Source organism: Bidens hawaiensis, unplaced genomic scaffold (genome assembly GCF_021521415.1).
Source record: "Bidens hawaiensis isolate Kalapana, Puna unplaced genomic scaffold, B.hawaiensis_p1.1 tig00017942_1, whole genome shotgun sequence".
In the NCBI taxonomy this organism is placed as follows: domain Eukaryota; kingdom Viridiplantae; phylum Streptophyta; class Magnoliopsida; order Asterales; family Asteraceae; genus Bidens; species Bidens hawaiensis.
In genome coordinates this window covers 20,779-41,626 of record NW_027492707.1, presented here as the reverse complement: position 1 = coordinate 41,626, position 20,848 = coordinate 20,779, and the positions used below count along the sequence as shown (strand labels likewise).

The 20,848-nt window shown below is 40.4% G+C and overlaps 1 protein-coding gene across 1 annotated transcript; it reads right to left on the bottom strand.

The window, feature by feature from the left end:
• Positions 1 to 14,403: 14,403 nt before the first annotated feature.
• LOC143555004 (uncharacterized) lies at positions 14,404 to 16,913 on the bottom strand. Its single transcript, XM_077044646.1, has 4 exons — positions 16,820 to 16,913; positions 16,389 to 16,777; positions 15,849 to 16,315; positions 14,404 to 15,421 (listed from the first exon to the last, which is right to left on the bottom strand). The coding sequence occupies exons 1-4, from the start codon at positions 16,911 to 16,913 to the stop codon at positions 14,782 to 14,784; spliced, it is 1,590 nt and encodes a 529-aa protein (XP_076900761.1). The 3' UTR covers positions 14,404 to 14,781.
• Between the last annotated feature and the right edge of the window lie 3,935 nt (positions 16,914 to 20,848).

The window sequence follows — 20,848 nt, the reverse complement described above, 5'->3', positions numbered from 1 at the left end:
AGGCTCACAGCTCCGCGCGCACATGAACATGGCGCCTGGAGCCAAAGCCGATCTGGATCTGTACACACCGTACAACCCACCAGCGAGAGGGCAAGTGGACGTAACCACACCGTACAGGCCAGCCATCTTGGTGAAGCATTCAAAATTCACTGAGTGCATCGCGAAGGCTCCCATTCAACACAAAACCAAGATGCCAAGTGGGTTGGGCAAGTACGATGGCACAACAGATCCAGACGATTTCTTACAAGGTTTTTATAACACTGGAAACCTAGAAAGCTGGACGATGCCAACATGGTGTCACATGTTTGCTCGCTGCCTCACGGGCGCGGCGCGTGTCTGGTTCGAAAGCTTGCCGACTTGGCAAATCGATGGGTTCGAAGAGCTATTGGAGAAGTTCCAAGCTCACTTCGTACAGCAGCGCAGACACACGCGCGACCCTGATGACATCATGCACTGCGTGCGCAGGAATGATGAAACGATTGAAGACTACATAACTCGTTTCAATCAGGAATCTCTTGCAATTGGAGGTATCACTGAGCAGCTCTTGCGCGTGGCCTTTATACAAGGTGCGCGCAGTGATCAACTCCGCAGAGCTCTCGTGAGCAGAGATGGCATGCCAACCACTTGGGCTAAGCTAATGGAAGCATCGCGAGTCTTCGCGCGAAATGAAAAACAAATTGCCCAAGATAGAGCAAGAGAAAGAGGGCACCAAGCAGAAGCACCGCGCAACAACGAAAGGAGGGGCAAACAAAACTCTGTATGGTCCAGGTTGCTACAAACCAGTTTTTCTCCCGCAGAAAAGCAGGCGCAACCAAGCTCACCCCAGCCCCAAAAAGACAGTCGTAATCACGGAGAGGGTGATAAGAGGGAGGGGGGCAGAGAGCCTAACAGACCTCTACCAAGAATATGGACTCCCCTCACTAAAACGCCTTCATAAGTGTTAAGCACAGAGAATGTCCAGTTTAAAAGCCCCAAGCCACTACACTATAAGGGACCACCAAACAGTGGCAAGTATTGTGAGTTTCACAAGTCCACAGGGCACAACACCGATGCATGCCACCATTTGAAGGATGCGATTGAAAGAGATGTGAAATCAGGCAAGTTGGCTCACCTGGTGAAAAACCCAAGACCAGAGAATGAACAACCAGATGGAGCCTCAGCCAGCAAAAAGTTCAAAAGAATCTGTGTAGCCGAGGGAGGAAGGCAAGGGCAAAGATCGAGAAAGAGAAGCGCGCAAGTCTAAGGAGATTGGCGCGAGCAACAAGTAATCTTCCCAAGAATCAGGGGAGGCCCTTCTATCAGCAGTCCTCTAGTCATCACTACACACATTGCTCATTATGAAGTGTCAAAAGTCCTGGTGGACACTGGCAGCGAATCAGACATCATGTATGAGCAATGTTTCAGGAAGTTGGCTCCAGCAGACCAAGCAAGGCTCGAAATTGTGAATGCACCAATCTCGGGTGTTTCAAATGAAATCATTCACCCCTTAGGTCAGATACAATTTGAACTAACTATGGGGGATGAGAAACACAAGCGAGCTGAAATTGTCAACTTCTTGGTCTTGCCCACCACTTCATGCCACAATATGATCTTGGGTAAAGGAACGATTGCCCAACTCAACGCCATACCGTCGCCAGCGCACGGCGCGTTGGGGTTCCCAACACCAACAGGTGTAACATTTGTATACCGAGATCATTTGTGCGCAGTGACAAGTATTCCGCGGGAAGGGAGAATGAAACTTCCAATGGCAAACAACGCGCCAGAGGAATGGATTCTCAACCCAAAATTCCTAGAGCAAATAATCACAATTGGAGCTACGATATCAGACGACACAAGGTTGAGAATGAAAAGATTGCTCACAACGTATATGTCGGTCTTCGCGTGGCAACATTCCGATATGACTGGGGTTCCGCGAGACCTGGCGCAACATTCTCTCAACACGTTCAAGTCCGTAGAGCCAATTGCTCAAAAGAAGAGAATCTTGGGGGATGAGAAGGCAAAGGCCATGAATGAGCAAGTAGAGGATCTACTGCGCGCAAACATCATCCGCCCAATACGATACCAGACATGGGTAGCCAATCCTGTGATGGTAAAGAAGAGCAACGGGTCATGGAGGATGTGCATTGACTTCAAAGACCTCAACAAAGCATGTCCAAAAGATTTTTACCCCCTCCCAAACATTGACGCGAAGGTGGACTCCGTGACGCAATTTAAGCTCAAATGTTTTCTGGATGCCTATAAGGGCTATCACCAAATTCAAATGGCACCACAAGACGAGGACAAGACTGCCTTCAGAACCGACAAGGGTGTTTTTTGTTACACAAAAATGCCCTTTGGTTTGAAGAATGCGGGAGCCACCTACCAAAGACTCATGGACGCAGTTTTCAACGAGCAAATTGGAAGAAACCTAGAAGTCTACGTGGATGATTTGGTGATCAAAAGCAGGGAGGAAAAACAAATGCTCAAAGACATCGAAGAAACCCTTTGGCGCCTAAAGGAAGTAAACATGAAGCTCAACCCGAGCAAATGCACATTTGGCGTAGAAGAAGGGAAATTTCTCGGTGTAATGGTCACCAAGGATGGTTTCAAGGTGAACCCAGAGAAGGTGGAGGCTATCCTTGACATGCCCTCACCATCCACCATAAAAGAAGTTCAAAAGTTGAATGGTAGATTGGTATCAATCAACAGGTTCCTAGCGAACCATGCAAGCAAATCTACCCCATTCGTTAACACATTGAGAAATTGCCTAAAGAAAATCCAATTCAAGTGGACGCCTGAGGCCGAGCAAGCTTTCAGTGAGATAAAAGAATGTCTGATAAATCTACCTGCGCTCACAGCTCCACTTCCTGGCGAAACACTAACATTGTACCTATCAGCAGGAGAGCGCGCCATCGGCGCAGTGTTGTTGGTGGATCGCAAGGGAATCCAAACACCAATCTATTATGTGAGTCGGGTGCTGACAGATCCTGAGACGCGCTACTCCATCATGGAAAAGTTAGTTTTGTCACTAACACACGCGTCGCGCAAGCTTCATAGATATTTCAATGGTCATCCTATTGAAGTTCTGACTGGTTACAACATCCAGCAAGTCTTGCGGCGTCCCGCGCTCTCAGGAAGGCTGACAAAATGGGCGCTGGAATTAGGAGAGCACACGATCGCCTATAAGCCCCGTCCAGCAATAAAGGGACAAGTCTTAGCTGATTTCATCGCAAAAATTCCTGAAGGAAAAATTGAAGAGGCTCAGCGCGAGGTAGACCCTCCGCGAGCCAATAATGAAGAAAATGTTTGGAGATTATTCACTGATGGAGCTTCAAACAATGAAGGGTCCGGCGCAGGCCTCAAGCTGGTGGATCCAGAAAGTCATGAGTATACTTACGCAATCAGGTTGGATTTCAAGAGCACCAACAATGAAGCTGAGTATGAAGCCCTGCTGGATGGTCTGCGCATCGCGCACAAGTTCGGAGTTAAAAAGCTAGAGGCCCATGTTGATTCATACTTGGTAGCAGCACAGGTCAATGGCCTTTATGATGCCAAGGAGAACACCATGCCTCTGTATCTAGAGCAGGCGAAAAAGCTCATCGAGCAATTTGACTTCTTCAGAATCATACATATTCCGCACAGTGAAAACAAGTCTGCTGACGCGCTGAGTAAGATGGCATCAACCAGCTTCGATCACTTTGGCAAAGATGTCAGGGTAGAAGTAATGAGCAACCCGTCGGTGGGAGCGAAGTCTGTCCTTGTAATTCATACAACCCCTTCATCATGGATAACTCCAATAATGGAATTCTTGAAGGAGGGAAAGGTACCGGACGATCGCGCACAGGCGAGGAAGATAAGACACAAGTCGCAGAACTATGAACTGCTTGATGGTACATTATATCGACGCTCTTATCTTGGACCGCTCATGAAATGCCTAGATGCTGAGGAAGCAAGCTATATGATCAGAGAGATACACGAAGGAATCTGTGGAATACATGCTGGCCCGCGCATGGTGGTTGCCAAGGCAATGAGCGCAGGTTACTATTGGCCAGGCATGTACTTGGACGCGTTAAAAGAGATCCAAAAATGCAAAGCGTGTCAGAGCTATGCGCCAAACACCATGCGGCCAAAGAACAACTTGATTCCGGTGACCTCCGCATGGCCTTTCCACAAATGGGCAATCGATATTGTGGGTCCCCAACCGCAAGCGCAAGGGCGAGTAAAATTTTTGGTAGTGGCAGTAGACTATTTCACAAAATGGGTTGAAGCCAAACCACTAGCAAAAATCACAGCCGAGGCGATGAAGCAATTTATCTGGAGCCACATCATATGCCGTTTTGGCCTGCCCATGGAAATTGTGAGCGACAATGGCAAACAATTCACCGACAGGAAGATATCCAGCTGGCTCAAGGAATTGCGCATCAACCAAATCTTCACTTCAGTATACCACCCTCAGGGGAATGGCCAAGTGGAGCGCGCGAACCAAAGCTTGCTAAATGGGCTGAAGAAAAGGTTGGAGGGAGAATCCCATTCATGGGTCGAGGAGCTACCTAATGTCCTGTGGGCGCACAGGACATTAAGCAAAACCAGCAATGGCGAATCCCCGTTCAGCCTAACCTATGGAACGGAGGCTATGATTCCAGCAGAAATTGGATGCCCATCCCATAGAGTGCTCATGATGAGTAAGATTGATAACGAGCGCGAAAGAAGGTTGGATCTCAACTTACTTGAAGGGCGCAGAGAAGCGGCTATCATCAGTGAAGCCAAATACAAGAAAAAACTAGAAAAGTATTACAATCAGCGCGTGAAAGAATGCCACTTCAAGAAGAATGATTTTGTCCTTCGAAACAATGAAGCTAGCCGCGCGATACCCCCGGGAAAGATGTCCCCCAATTGGGAGGGACCTTATCAAGTCTCGGAAGAATTGGGAAAAGGCGCATACGCTTTAAAAGATTTGAATGGAAAGAAGATCCCGCGCGCATGGAACGCAGCACAGCTTAGAAAATGTTTCATGTAAAAATTGTCAAGTTTGTAATCAAGGCTTTTTAAGCCATTATGAATAATGATACGCGCTATCTTCTCTTAATGTGTGTTCTATTACCTTTTGCATACATGTTTCACACTTCCCTTTATTAATTTTGAGCAATATGACAACATTGTATTGACATCAAAACAAAAATAAAACGAAGTAAAACATACATGCGCGAGCTTCAAGCTCAAACGCGTTAATGAGTTTTAACTCTAAAACGTCAGGGCCTTAGCCCAATAATATGAGCCTTAGCTCAGGGCCTTAGCCCAATAATACGAGCCTTAGCTCAAATCACTCACAAGATCCCTCCTACATGCTGCGCAGCTAGACCATAAAAATACCTAAGCACAACTAAGGCAAAGCACATGCCAAAACATAGTTGTTAAGGTCTCAGGTCGAGGTCGCGCATGGAATTGTAATGGATATCAGAGTAACACATACTGACACGTAAAGGCTAAAAAACTCATAATTCCCTATAATAAATGCGCGATAACGTCGCGCAAAAGAGGAATAATGAAACGCCAAGGCACGTGTCAACATAGTCAGGATATTGCAAAATCACTTAAAATATGACAAGGATTAAGTAAAATAATTTCCTTACAACCTTGTTCTTATTTCAACGTGCAAGCATATCTTATATTCAACAAGCAAACATGCAATATAAAGAGATGAATGGGGAATGCGCAAGATGCGAATAAGGGAAAAACAAAATTTCATTCTAAAACATAGAAGGTTACAAATTTACAAAATGATGAGATACAAACTGCAAATAAAAAAAAAACATGAAGGGCTTCTCAAGTCTCTATGTCGACGTCAGCCTCTTCATCGCCCTCATCATTACCTCCCTCAGCATCTGGCGCAGCCCGCTCCTCGTCATCTCCAAACTTGCCATAGTCAAGCTGTTCGTCTTGAATGGAGTAGTCTTCTATCACAATAGTGTCAGGAGCGGGTCCTTTGGCCACGCCAGAGCCGCTAGCAGAGGCAGCATTGCCCGCGCCATCATCGCCGCCACTAGCCCCTTCACACTCGTCAAGTAATTTCTTTAGAGCGCCGAGATCGGGCTGATCAGCAAGCAAGGCTATCTGCAAAGCATAAGGAAAAGTGTGAGTACAAAAAGACTAGGAAAATAAGTCAAGGTAAACTCATTAAGGTTAAAATACCTGCTCAAGGATGGGAATGGGAGTATTCAAATACTTCTCCCCCACCTCGGCCATGTCCGCGCAGATAACGTCGAGCTGATAAGGGTAGTCGGATGGGTTCTTCTTCAGCATGCTATATTCACAGCCATCCTTAAACCCTTCAGCTCGACCCACCAAGTGCGAGGCAGCGTTGCAATCCATCACAAGGGTCTGAAACTCGTCTGAGTATTTCATCGCATAAGCGCAACGAGTCATACCCTGTGAGACTAGCCATTGGCGATCCTGCGCAAGGGAAGAAACAGACGTCTCAAGAGCAGGAATCTGAGAGTTTAACAACTCAACAGTTTCCTTGGTCTGTTTCAGCTCCTCTCTGTCGGACGCTGCTGCCGCCAAGGCCTCTTTCCTTTCCGCTCGCGCAGCATCGAGCGCTTCTTGGCTAGACGCTGCCGTCGCCAGGGCTTCATCCTTCTCTGCCCGCGCGGCCTCAAGCTCCTTCTTCAGGCGCGCAACCTCACTCTCTAATGAAGATTTGTCAGTGATAGACTGCACAAGCGCTTGGTCACGCGCCTCTGCATCCAGCTCCAAGTCGCGCACTCGCCGCGCATACTTGGCTGTGTCCGCCTCTGCTGCCTGCAGCTTCTCCCGCGCAGCCTGCAGCTCATGCCCGCGCTTCACGAAGGCAGCGTTGGCACTTGCTCGGTTCTCGCTGAGTTCTGCTTGGAGTTTCTCAGCTCTCTCTCGAGCGTCAGAAAGATTCCAAGCAGATACCTTAGCCTCTTGCTTGGCCTCCGCAAGAGCATCACGCACCTTTACATAATCATAGCGAAGCTCTTGGGAGGCAGCAAAGAACGCTGACCCAGCGAAAAGATGGTTGTTGAGCAAGTCCACGCGGGCGCGCTCCTCCTGAAACCTCCTTTCAGCTGGAGGCACGGAGTGAGCCCAGAAGTCTTCACACACCCCCATAGACTGAAATGAGCTATCCTCAGTAATATTCCATCTCGGGCGGTATATGTGATCGGCTTCCTGCAAACACAAAGCAACGTTCTAGTCATCTAAACACTAATATGGAAGTCCACGCAGCGGAGCAAAACGAACTTATACCTGCGGGGAGCAAGCAGAAAAGTCAGCGCCAGCCCCATGAGAAGACTGCGCCACGAAATCTCGTGGCGCTACAGGGCTTGCGCGGCCGCCATCGGAGTCTTCAAAATGGGCCTCCTCATCTTCCTCTGTAACAGGCCTTTTCTCCTGCGACCTGGAAAAATCAAAACCAGTCTCGCGAGGAGGGCTGCGCGCAGGAGGAGGTGAGGGAGGTCTCGACGCCGCGAGATCAGCGCGTAAAACAGCCTCCTGCTCCTTAGTAATTCCAATGAGGGGAGATTCAATGCTTGCAGGAGCAGGAGCAGAACCAACGGCGCTGGCGCCGGCGCCAGCAGTGCCGCCAGCAGCTTGTATGCCAGCTATAATGCCTATGAAAAAACCAACAAAGAGAAATGATTCAAGACTTGATCTAAAAAGAAAAAAGTCAGAAAATAAAAGCGCAATATATACCTTGGCGCACCGTCGTTCGCGAGTTAAACATCGCCATGAAGTCCATTCTCCCCCTTTTTGAGGGCAAAACAGGGGACTTCAAAGTAACCTTCGGCGCAGCCTCGGTACCTTGTTGCGCCTGAGGTTGATCCACCAAGGTCGCCGGCTCTACAAACATTTGAGTGAGCAAAGATTCATTAACAACTCTATCGGAATCACGCTCATAAAACCATAAAGTATAAACAAAGTATACCTGTTGAAGAGGAAACAGCAGGCGCAGCGCTGCTTCCCTTTTCCGCCGTGCGAAGAGAGGAGGTGGCGGCACCATACCTCGTGTGGACAGGAGGACTGCCCACACCTTGAGGCAAAGAAGACAAGGAAACCTTGGAGGTAAACCCCTTGGTTTTCTTAAGTCCCTTCGCCTGAGTAGGAGGATCCTGAGCAACAGGGGCATCATTTTTCTTCTGTTTTTTACTGGCACTGCGCCAGTTTTCCCTTTAGCTTTACGCTTGAGTTGTGGCACCTCAGCTTCCTCCTCCACCTCTTCTTCCGCGAGCTCCAGCTCATAGTTCTCGAGCGCATCTACAATACGTGCAACAGAAATGTTAACCAAATTTGGTATTCTAAAGGCATAAGCATAAGTACAAAGGCCTACCAGGCGCATCGCTGTCAAAGCAAAATCCCAAATCAACAGGGATGAACATATCAACGAAGTGATCGGGGAAGCCAACTTCCCCAGCGCCCAGCGCGACAGAGCCACCCTCCATATGCTCATCATAGGCGGCGTGGACGTACTCCTTGCTTACTGCATAAAACAAGACAAATGATATCAGCAAAACGAATTATATTCGCGCAGAAATAATGTAATGAGCTAATAACTCACATAATCCATCAACTTGGATAACAGGCTCAGTCGCGCTGTCGGCCCACCTCCTGCTCATGCCAACCCCCACCAGCGCCTCCTCGCAAATATTCTTGGCGGGGGATGGTTCAGCAGTCAACTTATTAACCCATGCGCCAGTTGGGTTCTTAAGAACATTCACATCCGCGGGCGCAGAAATGATCGCGCGCATGGTCATGCGGATGGGAATCACACCAGCCTTAATATAGAAAAATTTCTCAGACCAGTCATGAAGGCTCTTGAAGGAAACAGTGCAGCACTTGACCTTCTGACTGCGAGGAACGAATGAGAACCAAGAATCTTGGATTTTTGGCTTATAAAAAAATTGAAAGCGCCGAGGGGTTGGCTCCTCGCGCTGAGCTTTGCACATGAACTCAAAATGAGTCATGCGCACAAGTCCAAAAGGATGGACTTGGGATATGTGAATCCCATAAAATTGAAGCAGCGCACCCATAAACCTTGTCATCGAGAGACGAAGGTTGCAGTGAGTGAAAAAATGGCAATATAAGAAGATATAGCTGGTGGGCGGATCTGCCGCCGTTTGCCCGGCCGCCGGAAGCATACAGCCATACTCAGGGAGAAAACCCTGAGAGGCGATGAGACTGTCAAAATCAGACTGTCTCAATTTACAGGGAATCTCATCCCACCTCTTTACTGTCTTGTCCTTCCCCACCTCCTTTGACGAGGCCTCAGCAGCCCGTTTTCCCTTGCCGGTCTTCTTCAAAGTGGACATGACTAATGATTTTACACGGCGTTTGCTTGGGGAGATTGTGGTGTCTGGGTTATCAGACATACAACTGTGAAATCAAACAGAGGTTATCAGATTGTGGTGTGTCGTGGTTATGGACTATGCAACGGTCGATTTGTAGCCAAAGCTGCTCTCTCATGTACTCGCTATTCATCTGAATTATCCAGTACACACTTCACTTTTAGGCATTCAACCTTAAATACATACTTATCTGAATTGATGCATGGAATGTGCTGATTTGGTTCGGGACAAAACAAAATGGGTTTGAGTTAAACGGTTCTGATTAAAGTGAGTTTTTCAAGTGTAAGTGTAGTTGATCCCGGGTCATTGTGGCTTTGCGTGAATTCAAATATCTATTGGAAATATGATGTTTCAAATGTTTTTGCCACGTAAGTGTTTGTAATGTTCTCTCCTTTTGTACTTTTTAATGATATTGAAGCCGAATATTTTTGTTTGTGGGTTCTTATATTAGACCTTAAGGTTGTATATTGGAGAAACTGATGGTGTTGGAGTAAAGGTTTTAGATATGGTTTGTGGGTTCTTATATTAGTTTTTGTTTTTTTTCTATTCAACTATGGTTTCACAAACCCCTGCAACGCGGGGTCCAGATACTAGTTACTAAAAAATAAGGAAATTAATGATAGAAGTTAATTAATTAAATTAGTTAATTTTGTTAACAAAATAATGAATTGAACATAGGGTGAGTCCAAGTTAAGCATAAAAGAGCCAAAATTGAAAATTGAATGTGTGCATCAAGCAGTTGTAACGAACAGTTGAATATTTAATGTGTGTATCAACCAGTTGTACAACGTGCTTCAAATCAACAAACAGAGTTGAATAATAGATCTATCTCACAACCAAAAAATTTCTATTTAATAGAATTTGAATGTAATGTTATTCAAATTGTTTAAAAGGGCTTAAAATGTATGATCTGAACCATCTTCTCAAATTCCCTTACACAAGTTGCCACTTCTTGAGGATCAAGACACCCGACAACAATTAGTCTTCCTATTTCGTTGTGAGTGAAAACAGATTCAACACCCGCTGACCCGCAACACTTGATACAACCTTCTCTATCTTATCCCTTTCACTTTCATTACTGAAGTTCACTCCCAGTTCAACTTTCATTTTCTGAAATTTAAAAATAATGGAAATAAGAAATCTTTACATGCATAGAGAAATTACTTGTATCACTGACAAATAATGGTGATTAATGAGAAAAGGAATGAAAGGTACCGTCCGCTCGGGATTTCTGAAGCTATTATTCTTTGGCACTGCTCCTGACTGACGAGGTGCTCTCCATCTTCGTAAATCTATGACAATATGTGATATGGGTATTTTGTTGGGAATTTAGAAATAGCAACATGGATAATTCAGAGAATCGTATGAAAACTTTCAGATTAAAGATTATTTTGTTGGTTCTCCAAAATACTCTAGTCGGATAAAACTCTGAATTAAGTATACTTTCGTGAGGAAGAACAACCAAAGATTGATCAATTGAATAGGGCGCCAGCCGTTAGGGTAAAGATGCCTCCAAATTAAATACTTATGATTATGTGTGGCATAATCATAAATTAAATTTCTAATGAATTTTTAGTGAAGCAATATTATTGAAAATAACATTTTTCCAAGCTAGTGGCTCTGCCCCTTGGATCCCAACCTTGCTTGATTTTTATTATGATTACATTGATCGGGCAATTAATCCAATTACGTACACTAACATACCAACATATTAATCATTATGTGCAGCTTAAAAGAAAGATACGTACTATACTTATGGTGAATGTTATCACCAAACAACCATTTGAAGAATTCAGGAGGGGTTGACTTTAAGTTATCACATCGGCAGAGATAGTAGCCTCCTTTTCTTCCTCTTTCATCTGTTCATCTCACTTTTCTTCTTTCTCTGCTTTATCATCATCATCTATATACACAAGGCTCGCACCGCACTCTCTTACAAACATCACTCTTTTATACAGAGAGACATGAACATGAACTTCATTATCAACATCTAACATGTCTCCGATTGGCCAATAACTTAACCACACAACACCATTATCAACTCTTGGTTTGCAATACACCACAGGGTTGTATACCCAAGTTAGACCCTTGGTTTTGTTGTTGATTTTGACGAGCACAGGAAAAGTACGTTTTTCTTTGCTTGAAGATGAATTGTATAAGATGGTTATATTTAATCCTTGGATCCTTTGATTCTTTGGATTTGGAGGCACACGAAAGGATAAAAATTCAGATGATGATATATATTCATGTGATGCCATGCTTTGATCCTTTATGCCTTGCAAATATGTGCTCCTTATACCGTATTCATACAACATCTATGTTCCAAATACCAAATTCAGTTACTTCATCATTTACTAAAAACAAACCGGGTACTTTTTTATAAACTAAGAGAGAGAGAGAGAGAGAACCTGGATATTAAAAGTCCTGCCTTTAGTAATGGCATCACCAACGAGGTCCACCTCATGATCTTGATACGCTTTAATCCATTGCATATGTCCTAGATCTGCTTCATCAAGTTTTTCTATGGACACTAACTTAAAAAGGCCTTGAATCTCACACAGTTTGAAACAACCTTCATACTGAAACACTCGCAAAGTGAAACGAGTTGATTGGAATGTTATAGTTTCAAGAGATGTACACCATGCTACATACAACTCCTTTAGCATACCTGGGAGACATGTTAAAGACTTGAGGTTTGGACAATTACTTAAGTAAAGTCTTTGAAGCATTTTAAGGTCAATGTGACTTGGCAGGATCTCAAATAGATTGCCACTTAAACCCAATGTTGATAACGATCGAGGTAAGGAAGTCAACGGTTCGTCTCGAGAAACAAATAAAGCTTTTAGCCTTTCTAGTTGATTTACAAACATCCATTTAGATGAATCCTTCCACTGTTTAGTGCACTGTGACAATTCCAAGTAAGAAAGATTCACAAGGTCACCTATGGTTTTACAAACATGAGTTAAACTGGTATAATTCAAGAGGTTCAAAGTCTCAAAGTTTAGGTAGTCGATAGAGATTGCAGATGCTGACAAGTTTGTAACAGCCTGTAAGATCTAGAAACTTGAGCGAATTAAGAACCTAATCAAAGAATAACAAGCTGAATTTAAATAAAGGTTGGCTAAAACCGAGAAGCTAAATGGTCAAGTGATAATATATATATTTTTCATACCATGGGCTGTGCAAACTTATCCAAGTCTCCGAAACGCATATCTATAGCGCACCAACAAGCTCATCATTAGGCCTGTGGGTATTGTTTTCAGATTACTTTCGCGCCACCTCAACCATCTTAACTCTGGAAAATTCTCGAAGGACCCAGTGAGTTTCACAGCTCTGAGATGAAGAAATTTTAGGTTCATCTTTACAAGGGAACTTGTTTGAAATGCCTGCAAATTTGGCATGATATATATATATATATATATATATATATATATATATATATATATATATATATATATCATAACATGCCTCTATTTGAAAAGTTAACACTGAGACCCTAACTACTCACCAAATTAATGTTTTAAATCAACTTTATCTCTCACAATCCAGCAATGACATACAACCCCTAGAGGAGACACTAGAGTTTGTAACCCCGGATTCAAAATTTATTGAAATTGAAAACCCCTTGTTGTGTCTGAATTATGCCTCTTACGTAAATACTGATTGTCCAAATTCGACAAATTAACCACAAAGCGAATGAAATACAAATTTGTTTTCTTTGTTATGGATTTTGAAATTATGAACAACAAATAGAGAAAACGAAATCAACATCATGAGGCACCGTTATAGTTACCAGCGCCATCTATGATTTAGATCATGCCGATCTCCATACAGGTGAAGAAATGTTTACTTTGGTGGTCTAAAGATTTGTAAGCAATGATCATGGAGTCATTAACGTAAAACAACTTCTTTCGCTTCAATCATGAAACTTCCCCGCTGGTTCCTAACATCTGAAGGATCAACGCCATAAAACACCGCTAAAACGAAATGACCATCATTCCTCCTTTGCTCGAGGATCAACGAAAGCTCATCAAGGCACCAACTTGAATTTGCAAAATTTTTTGAAAATTCAATTATTGAAGCCCTCGATTCAATTATTGATCTCTCGATTTCTGGCTTCAATTCTTGACCTTCATGGATTTCATTGTCATCCCTGAATGTCCTAATTCCGGCTTGACATAACGCCTTATAAAGATGATCAGTAAAAGAAGTACGCGTGTCTTCACCTCTAAAGCTAAGAAAAAGACCATACTTTTAATTGGTTGGCGTAGATGTAGAAGACGACGAAGTTGAAGCCATTTGAATGAAATTAGACAAGAGGTTCTGAAATGTAGTAACATATTACGTAAAACATTGTATTTGAAACTAGATGGAACCTGTGTGACTGTTACGGACTGAAACCATTGCAAAGTATGAGACTTGTCCCACATCGGTTTTATGGGCAACTGATGTGGGGTTTATAAGCCATATGAGTTCCCTCACCTATCATACTAGTCTTTTGGGTTGAGTTTTTCTGTTTGGTTTGTAACACTGGTATCAGAGCCAACCTCGGAGTGGTGGCACACGGAGTGGTGGCCTGGAGTGAGCCAGCCGTGACCAACGAGGACGTTGGCCCTTGAGGAGGGTGCATTGTTACGGACCGAAACCATTGCAAGGTATGAGACTTGTCCACATCGGTTGTATGGGCAACTGATGTGGGGTTTATAAGCCAAATGAATTCCCTCACCTATCAGACTAGTATTTTGGGTTGAGTTTTTCTGTTTGGTTTGTAACATCTGATGTAGTTCCAACCGATAATCGATTTACCAAAGAAATAAGAAGGAAACCATATTAGCAAATAGAGAGAAAATTCAAACTTAATTCATATCTTCATTCATAATCCTATTCGAGATACTGATGGCTTTATAAATAGCCTTACATTTACCCATGTAATTAGTAAACTAACTAACCCACTAACCTACTTAATATGACCCACTACTAGAATGAGAAATACTTAAAACAAAGGGATAATATCACAACAAACCAACCAACTTTATCTTTTTGCTCACAAAAGTCCCTCAATTTAAATTTCGCATATAAAAGTCCCTTAACTTGTTAAATTTGAACATAAATGTGATATGACCTATAATAGACTATCCATTGCTGATGTGGCACACATGTAAATATATCATTTTGAGATGGACAAATTATATATCAAAAATAGACACATAAGCAAGTTATATGATCATTTGATTTTTTTTTCTTTTTGTTTTATGGTTATTCTTGGATTTTTTGTTTCTCGATTTTAGTTCCCTTATGACCATAAATACATTCTCGCAAACAAATCATAAGATAACAAAAACAACAATCGCAATCAAAATAATCTTGGTTCCGCAATTTAGATATCGTTTACAATTTATTAAACAAAAAGTGGAAAACATACTTAAGCCATTACTTTCTAATTTGTATGAAACGGTTGGAGTACTTGGTTTTCTTCATCGAATATTTGGCTTTCTTGTTCAATATGATGTCCCCTCCCACCTCTCCTACCTCTTCCACCTCTCCCACGTATTCCAATGGTATATTCTCTTGTCATCCTTGTTCGAGGCCTCCCTTTTTTCTTGGGTTCTTTCGGCGGTGCTTGTTTTTTCTCATTTGTGCATGTTTTCACATTATGTCCTATCTCCCCACAGTTACCGCAAGTTATGTGTCTTCCAGTAGCTGATACTGTTTTATACTTCCCTTTCTTTTCAGTTTTATGTCTCTTTCTTTTAATCGATGGCCTACCGGGCATTCTTCTCTCTTTTGGAGGAAGTGGCTTAATGTAAGATGTTGACTTCCACATCTTGCTTCCATTTACCGGTTTAATATAGTGTTTGTAGGTCTCTTTGAACTTCTCAACCTTAAACCAATCACTTACGTATTTCTCCGGGTCATTGTTGGTGTAATATATAGCAGTTGTTGAATGCAAACAAGGTATTCCTGATATTTGCCACAACCTACAGCTACACTCTCTATTATCAAGATCCACAGAGTAGGCTTCATATCCATCTCGTACCTCAAACATATTTCCACCACTCGGGATAACAATCCACTTCCTGGATATAATTAGCATACAAAAAAAGTTAAAAACTACAAAGTACAACAAATAAACAGCCCAAAGTTGCAGCAAGAAAGCCCAAAGTGCAGCTAAAAAACAAGAAAAAGTCTCAAAACAGCAAAAAAAATGCAGCCCCAAAATTACAGCATATAATCAGCCTAAATGCAACCTAAAATTACAGCAAAAAAAAGGCGAACAAAAAAAAAAGCAGGTACCGAACAGCAAACAAACAGCCTAAAATTACAGCAAAAAAAAGCCTAAAATACAGCACAAAAACATCTAAATACAACAAAAAAAATCAGCATATAAAGCAAAAAAAATTCAGCAAAAAAATTCAGCATGTAAAGCAAAAAAAATTCAGCAAAATAGCTCTTATCTTTAACTGACGGAGAAAAAATCAGCATTAAAAAAAAGAATCAACTCACCTTGAATTTTTTGACCAGTCTCTTATCTTATCCCTTATAGCCGAACATACATTACCTTCCCACTTCAATGATTTTTTGCTCATTGTGTAATTCCTCTCCATAATAAACATTCTAATCTCTTCCAACATGGTGATAATTGGTTTTCTTCTAGCACTCATAATGACAGAATTAAAACTCTCACTAAACCCATTCTCAACAGATTCACATGTTCTACCAGTTTCAAAGAAAGCCCTAGACCATGTATTTGGGTCTCTTTCAATTAGATGATCGTACGCCTCAATACTAATAGATTTAATTTTATCCAATATAGAGAGAAATTCATGCTCAAGAGTCGTTTTGGATGTTGCCCAAAATAGATTCCTAAATTCTGCCCCATTATGTTTCTTCTTGAAATTAGCAGATATATGTCTTGCACACTGCCTATGTTCAACATAAGGAAGCAAATCCTTTACAGCTTCTACAAGTCCCTGATTACACAATAACATAGAAGTAAATAAGTAGATTTTCAAAAGATGATTGTATAACTTAAAACAATTGTACCTTGTGTTGATCGGATATAACTGTTAGACCCCTCCCATCAGATATTCCAATGTCATCTTTTAAGCAGAACCACTTCGAATTGTCTTTATTCTCTACTTCCATAACAGCCCAAGCAATGGGATAAATCTGGTTATTTGCGTCCCGACCCGTTGCTGTTAGAAGTTCTCCTTTACATAACCCTTTTAAAAATGTTCCATCTAAGCCTATTACCTTCATACATGAAACCCAACCTTCTTTTAAAGCTTTGAAACATATATAAATTCTTCTAAAAAAATTACTTCCATCTGGCATACCATTCACTCCCACTTTTACAGAACTTCCAGGATTGGATCTTAAAATCTCGTGTGCATAGTCCCATATCCTAGCATAGTGTTCTTTCAACCCACCTTCTATTTCGTCATTCGCAATAAGTTTTGCCCGAGTACATTAACCTCTACTAACTTTGACCATGTAGTCATGTAATACATCTGCTTGCATGTCTCTTATTTTAACGAAAGGTTTTGCAATGAGTTGTCTAAGGTACATCTTAGCAATCCATGAGGCTGTTACTAGGGAGCCTAAACTGTAATTCCTACTACAATTATGATTATCATTAAGGCTTTTTAATTTGAAAAGATGTCTCACTTTGCATCCAAGATGCCCACAATCTAAACGGACAAGAATAACCTACATCTTTGTTTCCACATACAACCAAGAGCCTTTTTGTTTCATTTTTTTATAACTTAAAAGATATCCATTAACTACTCCATAGCAACATATAGCAAACTTTAGTTGTGCAGGATTTTCATACCTATCCCCAAGAATTGGTTTCATGTCTTTCCAATTCATGTTTGGATCATGAATTGGATAAAGTTTCCCCTTTTCAACGTGTTGCGTACCTTCATTATCCTTATAAATGTTTGGATCATCTTTTCCCTCAACCAGTGTCTCACCTACATCGTCGTCAATGTCATTTTCATAATGGAGTCGCATATTCTCATAACAAAGTTTATTCAAAAAAGGATCATCATTTGTCCTATTTAAAGTAGAAACAAGATCCTCATCTTCAAGGTCCATTGACAACGAATCTGACAATTCCTCTTCTTCAGTACTTGCTTCATAAGTAGTGTCACTAAAAGCATCATCTTCATCATTCGAGTATGACTCCATTCTATAAAAACATGTACATCCATTGTTTAAAAAAAACCAAGTTAAAGATATAAAAGACAATCTAAGCAATCTAAGAACTAAAATAACAGAGAATTACTTTGATGGAATACAATGAATAATTAATAAACATAAGGCTCATAAGCATTACATGTGGATGATATTGTTTATAAAGAAAAACACTTGATATGAAGTGCCATAATACTCTAAAACTAAACTTGATATCTAAACTTGATATGTGGACATAATCAACGGCACCTCACAAAAAACATAAGAATGAAACATATGTGAAACAAAGCCACGATCGAAATCAAACAATAATATTAAACAACGATGATTTTATTCCAATTGCATACCTCAAATCGATCGTCGTGGTGTGGGGAAGATTTAAACTATCGTTCATCGGTATCTGTGAATGTGAATGTCGCTTCGGTTTTTTTCTAGGGTTTAATATAAAAGGCTTTCTTTAATAAATAAAAAGAAAAAATAACCGGTGCAACCGGTTACTGGTTTTATTTTTTTAAAATTTCACATTTATGTTCAAATTTAACAAGTTAAAGGACTTTTATATACAAAATTTAAATTGAGAGATTTTTGTGAGCAAAAAGATAAAGTTGGTTGGTTTTTTATGGTATTATCCCTAAAACAAACAACTACTAATGCATGCGAATGTGGAGCCTGATGAGTTTTGATGTTACAGAGCTTATATATAAAGGTTGTGAAATTAAGTAAACACTTGACAGAGAAGAAAATAAAGACATAAAAAAGTTAAGACTTAACCTTTTCTTTTATCTGTCGGTCACACAATTAGCCAAATGACAATATTTTATATAACGTGTCCAAATTTTGATGTTACACTTAAATATAAAACGCATGTATAGTTCAAGTTTCAGAATAATCTAAATCCAAAATTGCATATACATTAATCTCAATTGTAAGCAATTGTATTAATTTATCACGTCTAAATTTATATTATTATGAATATATGAAGTAAATAAACCCATCAGCCCAACCTATATAAGACTTATATACGTATAAATATTTGTAAATTGTAACTTGTAAGTTATTTTCTTGACAAATTCATCGCATTAAATATGGTTGTCATGTTTACACAACCCGTTGATATAACCTATTTACCTAAAATGTCAAATGACCTTAGTTGCACAAATGAGATGCATACGTGCAATCTTTCTTAACTTCAAATATCCAATTGTCTTAATATTTGCAGGTGTAAAAATGAGGTAAAAGTATGTAATGTTTCTTAACTTCAGGTAATCAAACTAATTTGTCTGGACATATTCGCATAAACGCACCTGCACAAATTAACAGAAGGTGTATTGCTGTGATTCTTTCATTTCATGCTTTCCATAGTTTTATAAAACTTTTAGTTCATGTTCTTAGTTTGGTTATGTACTTCTTATAAATTATAATAATAGGTTACTGAAGAGTGGAAACTAATGCTCGCAGTCCGATAAGATCCAAGATTGAATATAGGCTGTTCGATAAGGATGGATTAAAAACGGTTATCTTTCATCACATACTAACTACCTCACTAACCCATTTACATGGATAACCACCCACTACTTAACATAATTATATAAAATTGGTTATCTTTTATCACATACTAACTACCCCACTAACCTATTTACATGGGTAACCACCCACTACTTAACATAGTTATATAAAATTTTAAGCTCTCGTTATGCATGCAACCATATTACAGTTTTAGTTTTGATTTTCAACTTTTCTTCTCACACAACATGTCCACTATCTCCTACAAAGTTGGGAAATTGAGCTTTAACTATTATGGTAGTGGCTATGACTCTATATATTGAATTCTAGATACCACAAATGCATTGTTTATTTTGTTGTTAAGTGAATCTTATCATGGATAAAGAATATAATCATCACACAACTCTCTATGACGAGAAGGTACGCCAATTAATTTCTTTTTTTTCTAAGATTGTAGGATCTAATCGTCTAACCATTTATCCCTTTTTACTTGTAGTTTTCGTCTATTCTTGAAATCGATAATATTGTTGATAACATTCCCGTGAAGGTAGGCATGTTTAACTTATTTCGGTTTGTTTTTGTTATTTTGCTATTACAATAATATAAACTTGTGACATATGAAGTTTGCTAACCTAGCAATGTGTTTGAATACATGAAATTTCCGTTGAAGCTCCCAAACAGTACCCACATGTACGTTGATGTTTTTTTGGTTTCGTTAATTGTTAGGATGCAAAATGTAATTGTTAATGTTGGTTTTACAAGGATTTTCTAACTGTTTTGTTTTGTGGTTTTAGCTGCAGCAAGCTGTCAAGGTTGAAATTGAATCGTCCCTTCTTCAAAAGGTTATAATATACGTAGCTTATTTGTTAGTTAGGCTACCAAAATCAACTGCTAACATATTTTCTATTATACAAATTACAGAAAACATATTCTTTTTCCAACGTGTTGGACTCCTTGGATAACATCCCTTTGTATTGTTATGTTTGCAAAAAGGACGTTGACCTCAAGTTTAACAAGGAGGTACCTATTTGATAGTTGTGTTTGCTGAAATTATTTAATAGTTGATTAATATATTTTGTCTTAGGTTGTCAAGGCTAACAGAATCAACAAACGCTACAAGGCACTTGATAAATGGAAATGAGAGGATGTTATAGAGATTGTTAGCTCTGAAATAATAATAGAGGGTGTCATGCTCAATGTTGATGGTACGGGGAAATTTTATGAAACTGCCACATTAAATTCCTACCCACTTTGTTGGTAGTTCCTGCAATAATAATATGGGTTGCAATGACATAATAAAATATTTAACATATTAGTATATAAAAAATATTTAAGATTTAAGAAATTATCATAAAGTACCAAAAGTGGATCCTCAGGATTTTCAACAACGACAAAGAAAGATTTGGTCATGCTCACACATTTTTAAATTAAGATGAAACAAGTGTCTTGAAGGAGATCAACGAACTGATTTAATTGTTGTTGTAGAACCAATTAATAGATTTGCATTCTAACCGTTGTAATTTATATCAACAACTTTTAAAGCGTTAACTACTTTGAGAAAATTGGGGGCACAAACATGGGCATATTAAAACGTGTGCTATTGACCATGTCAATTGTTTATTATATCAAAATTAATCACATGTTATGCGTGTATAGATTTATATGTGCAAGTGTGCAACATTCAAATAATAAATCTTTTTGTTATTCCTAACACCCACCAACCCCATCTTTTTGTTATTCCTAACACTCACTAACCCCATTTTACATATAACCCAAGATTTCCCATAAAATAAGGGAACATA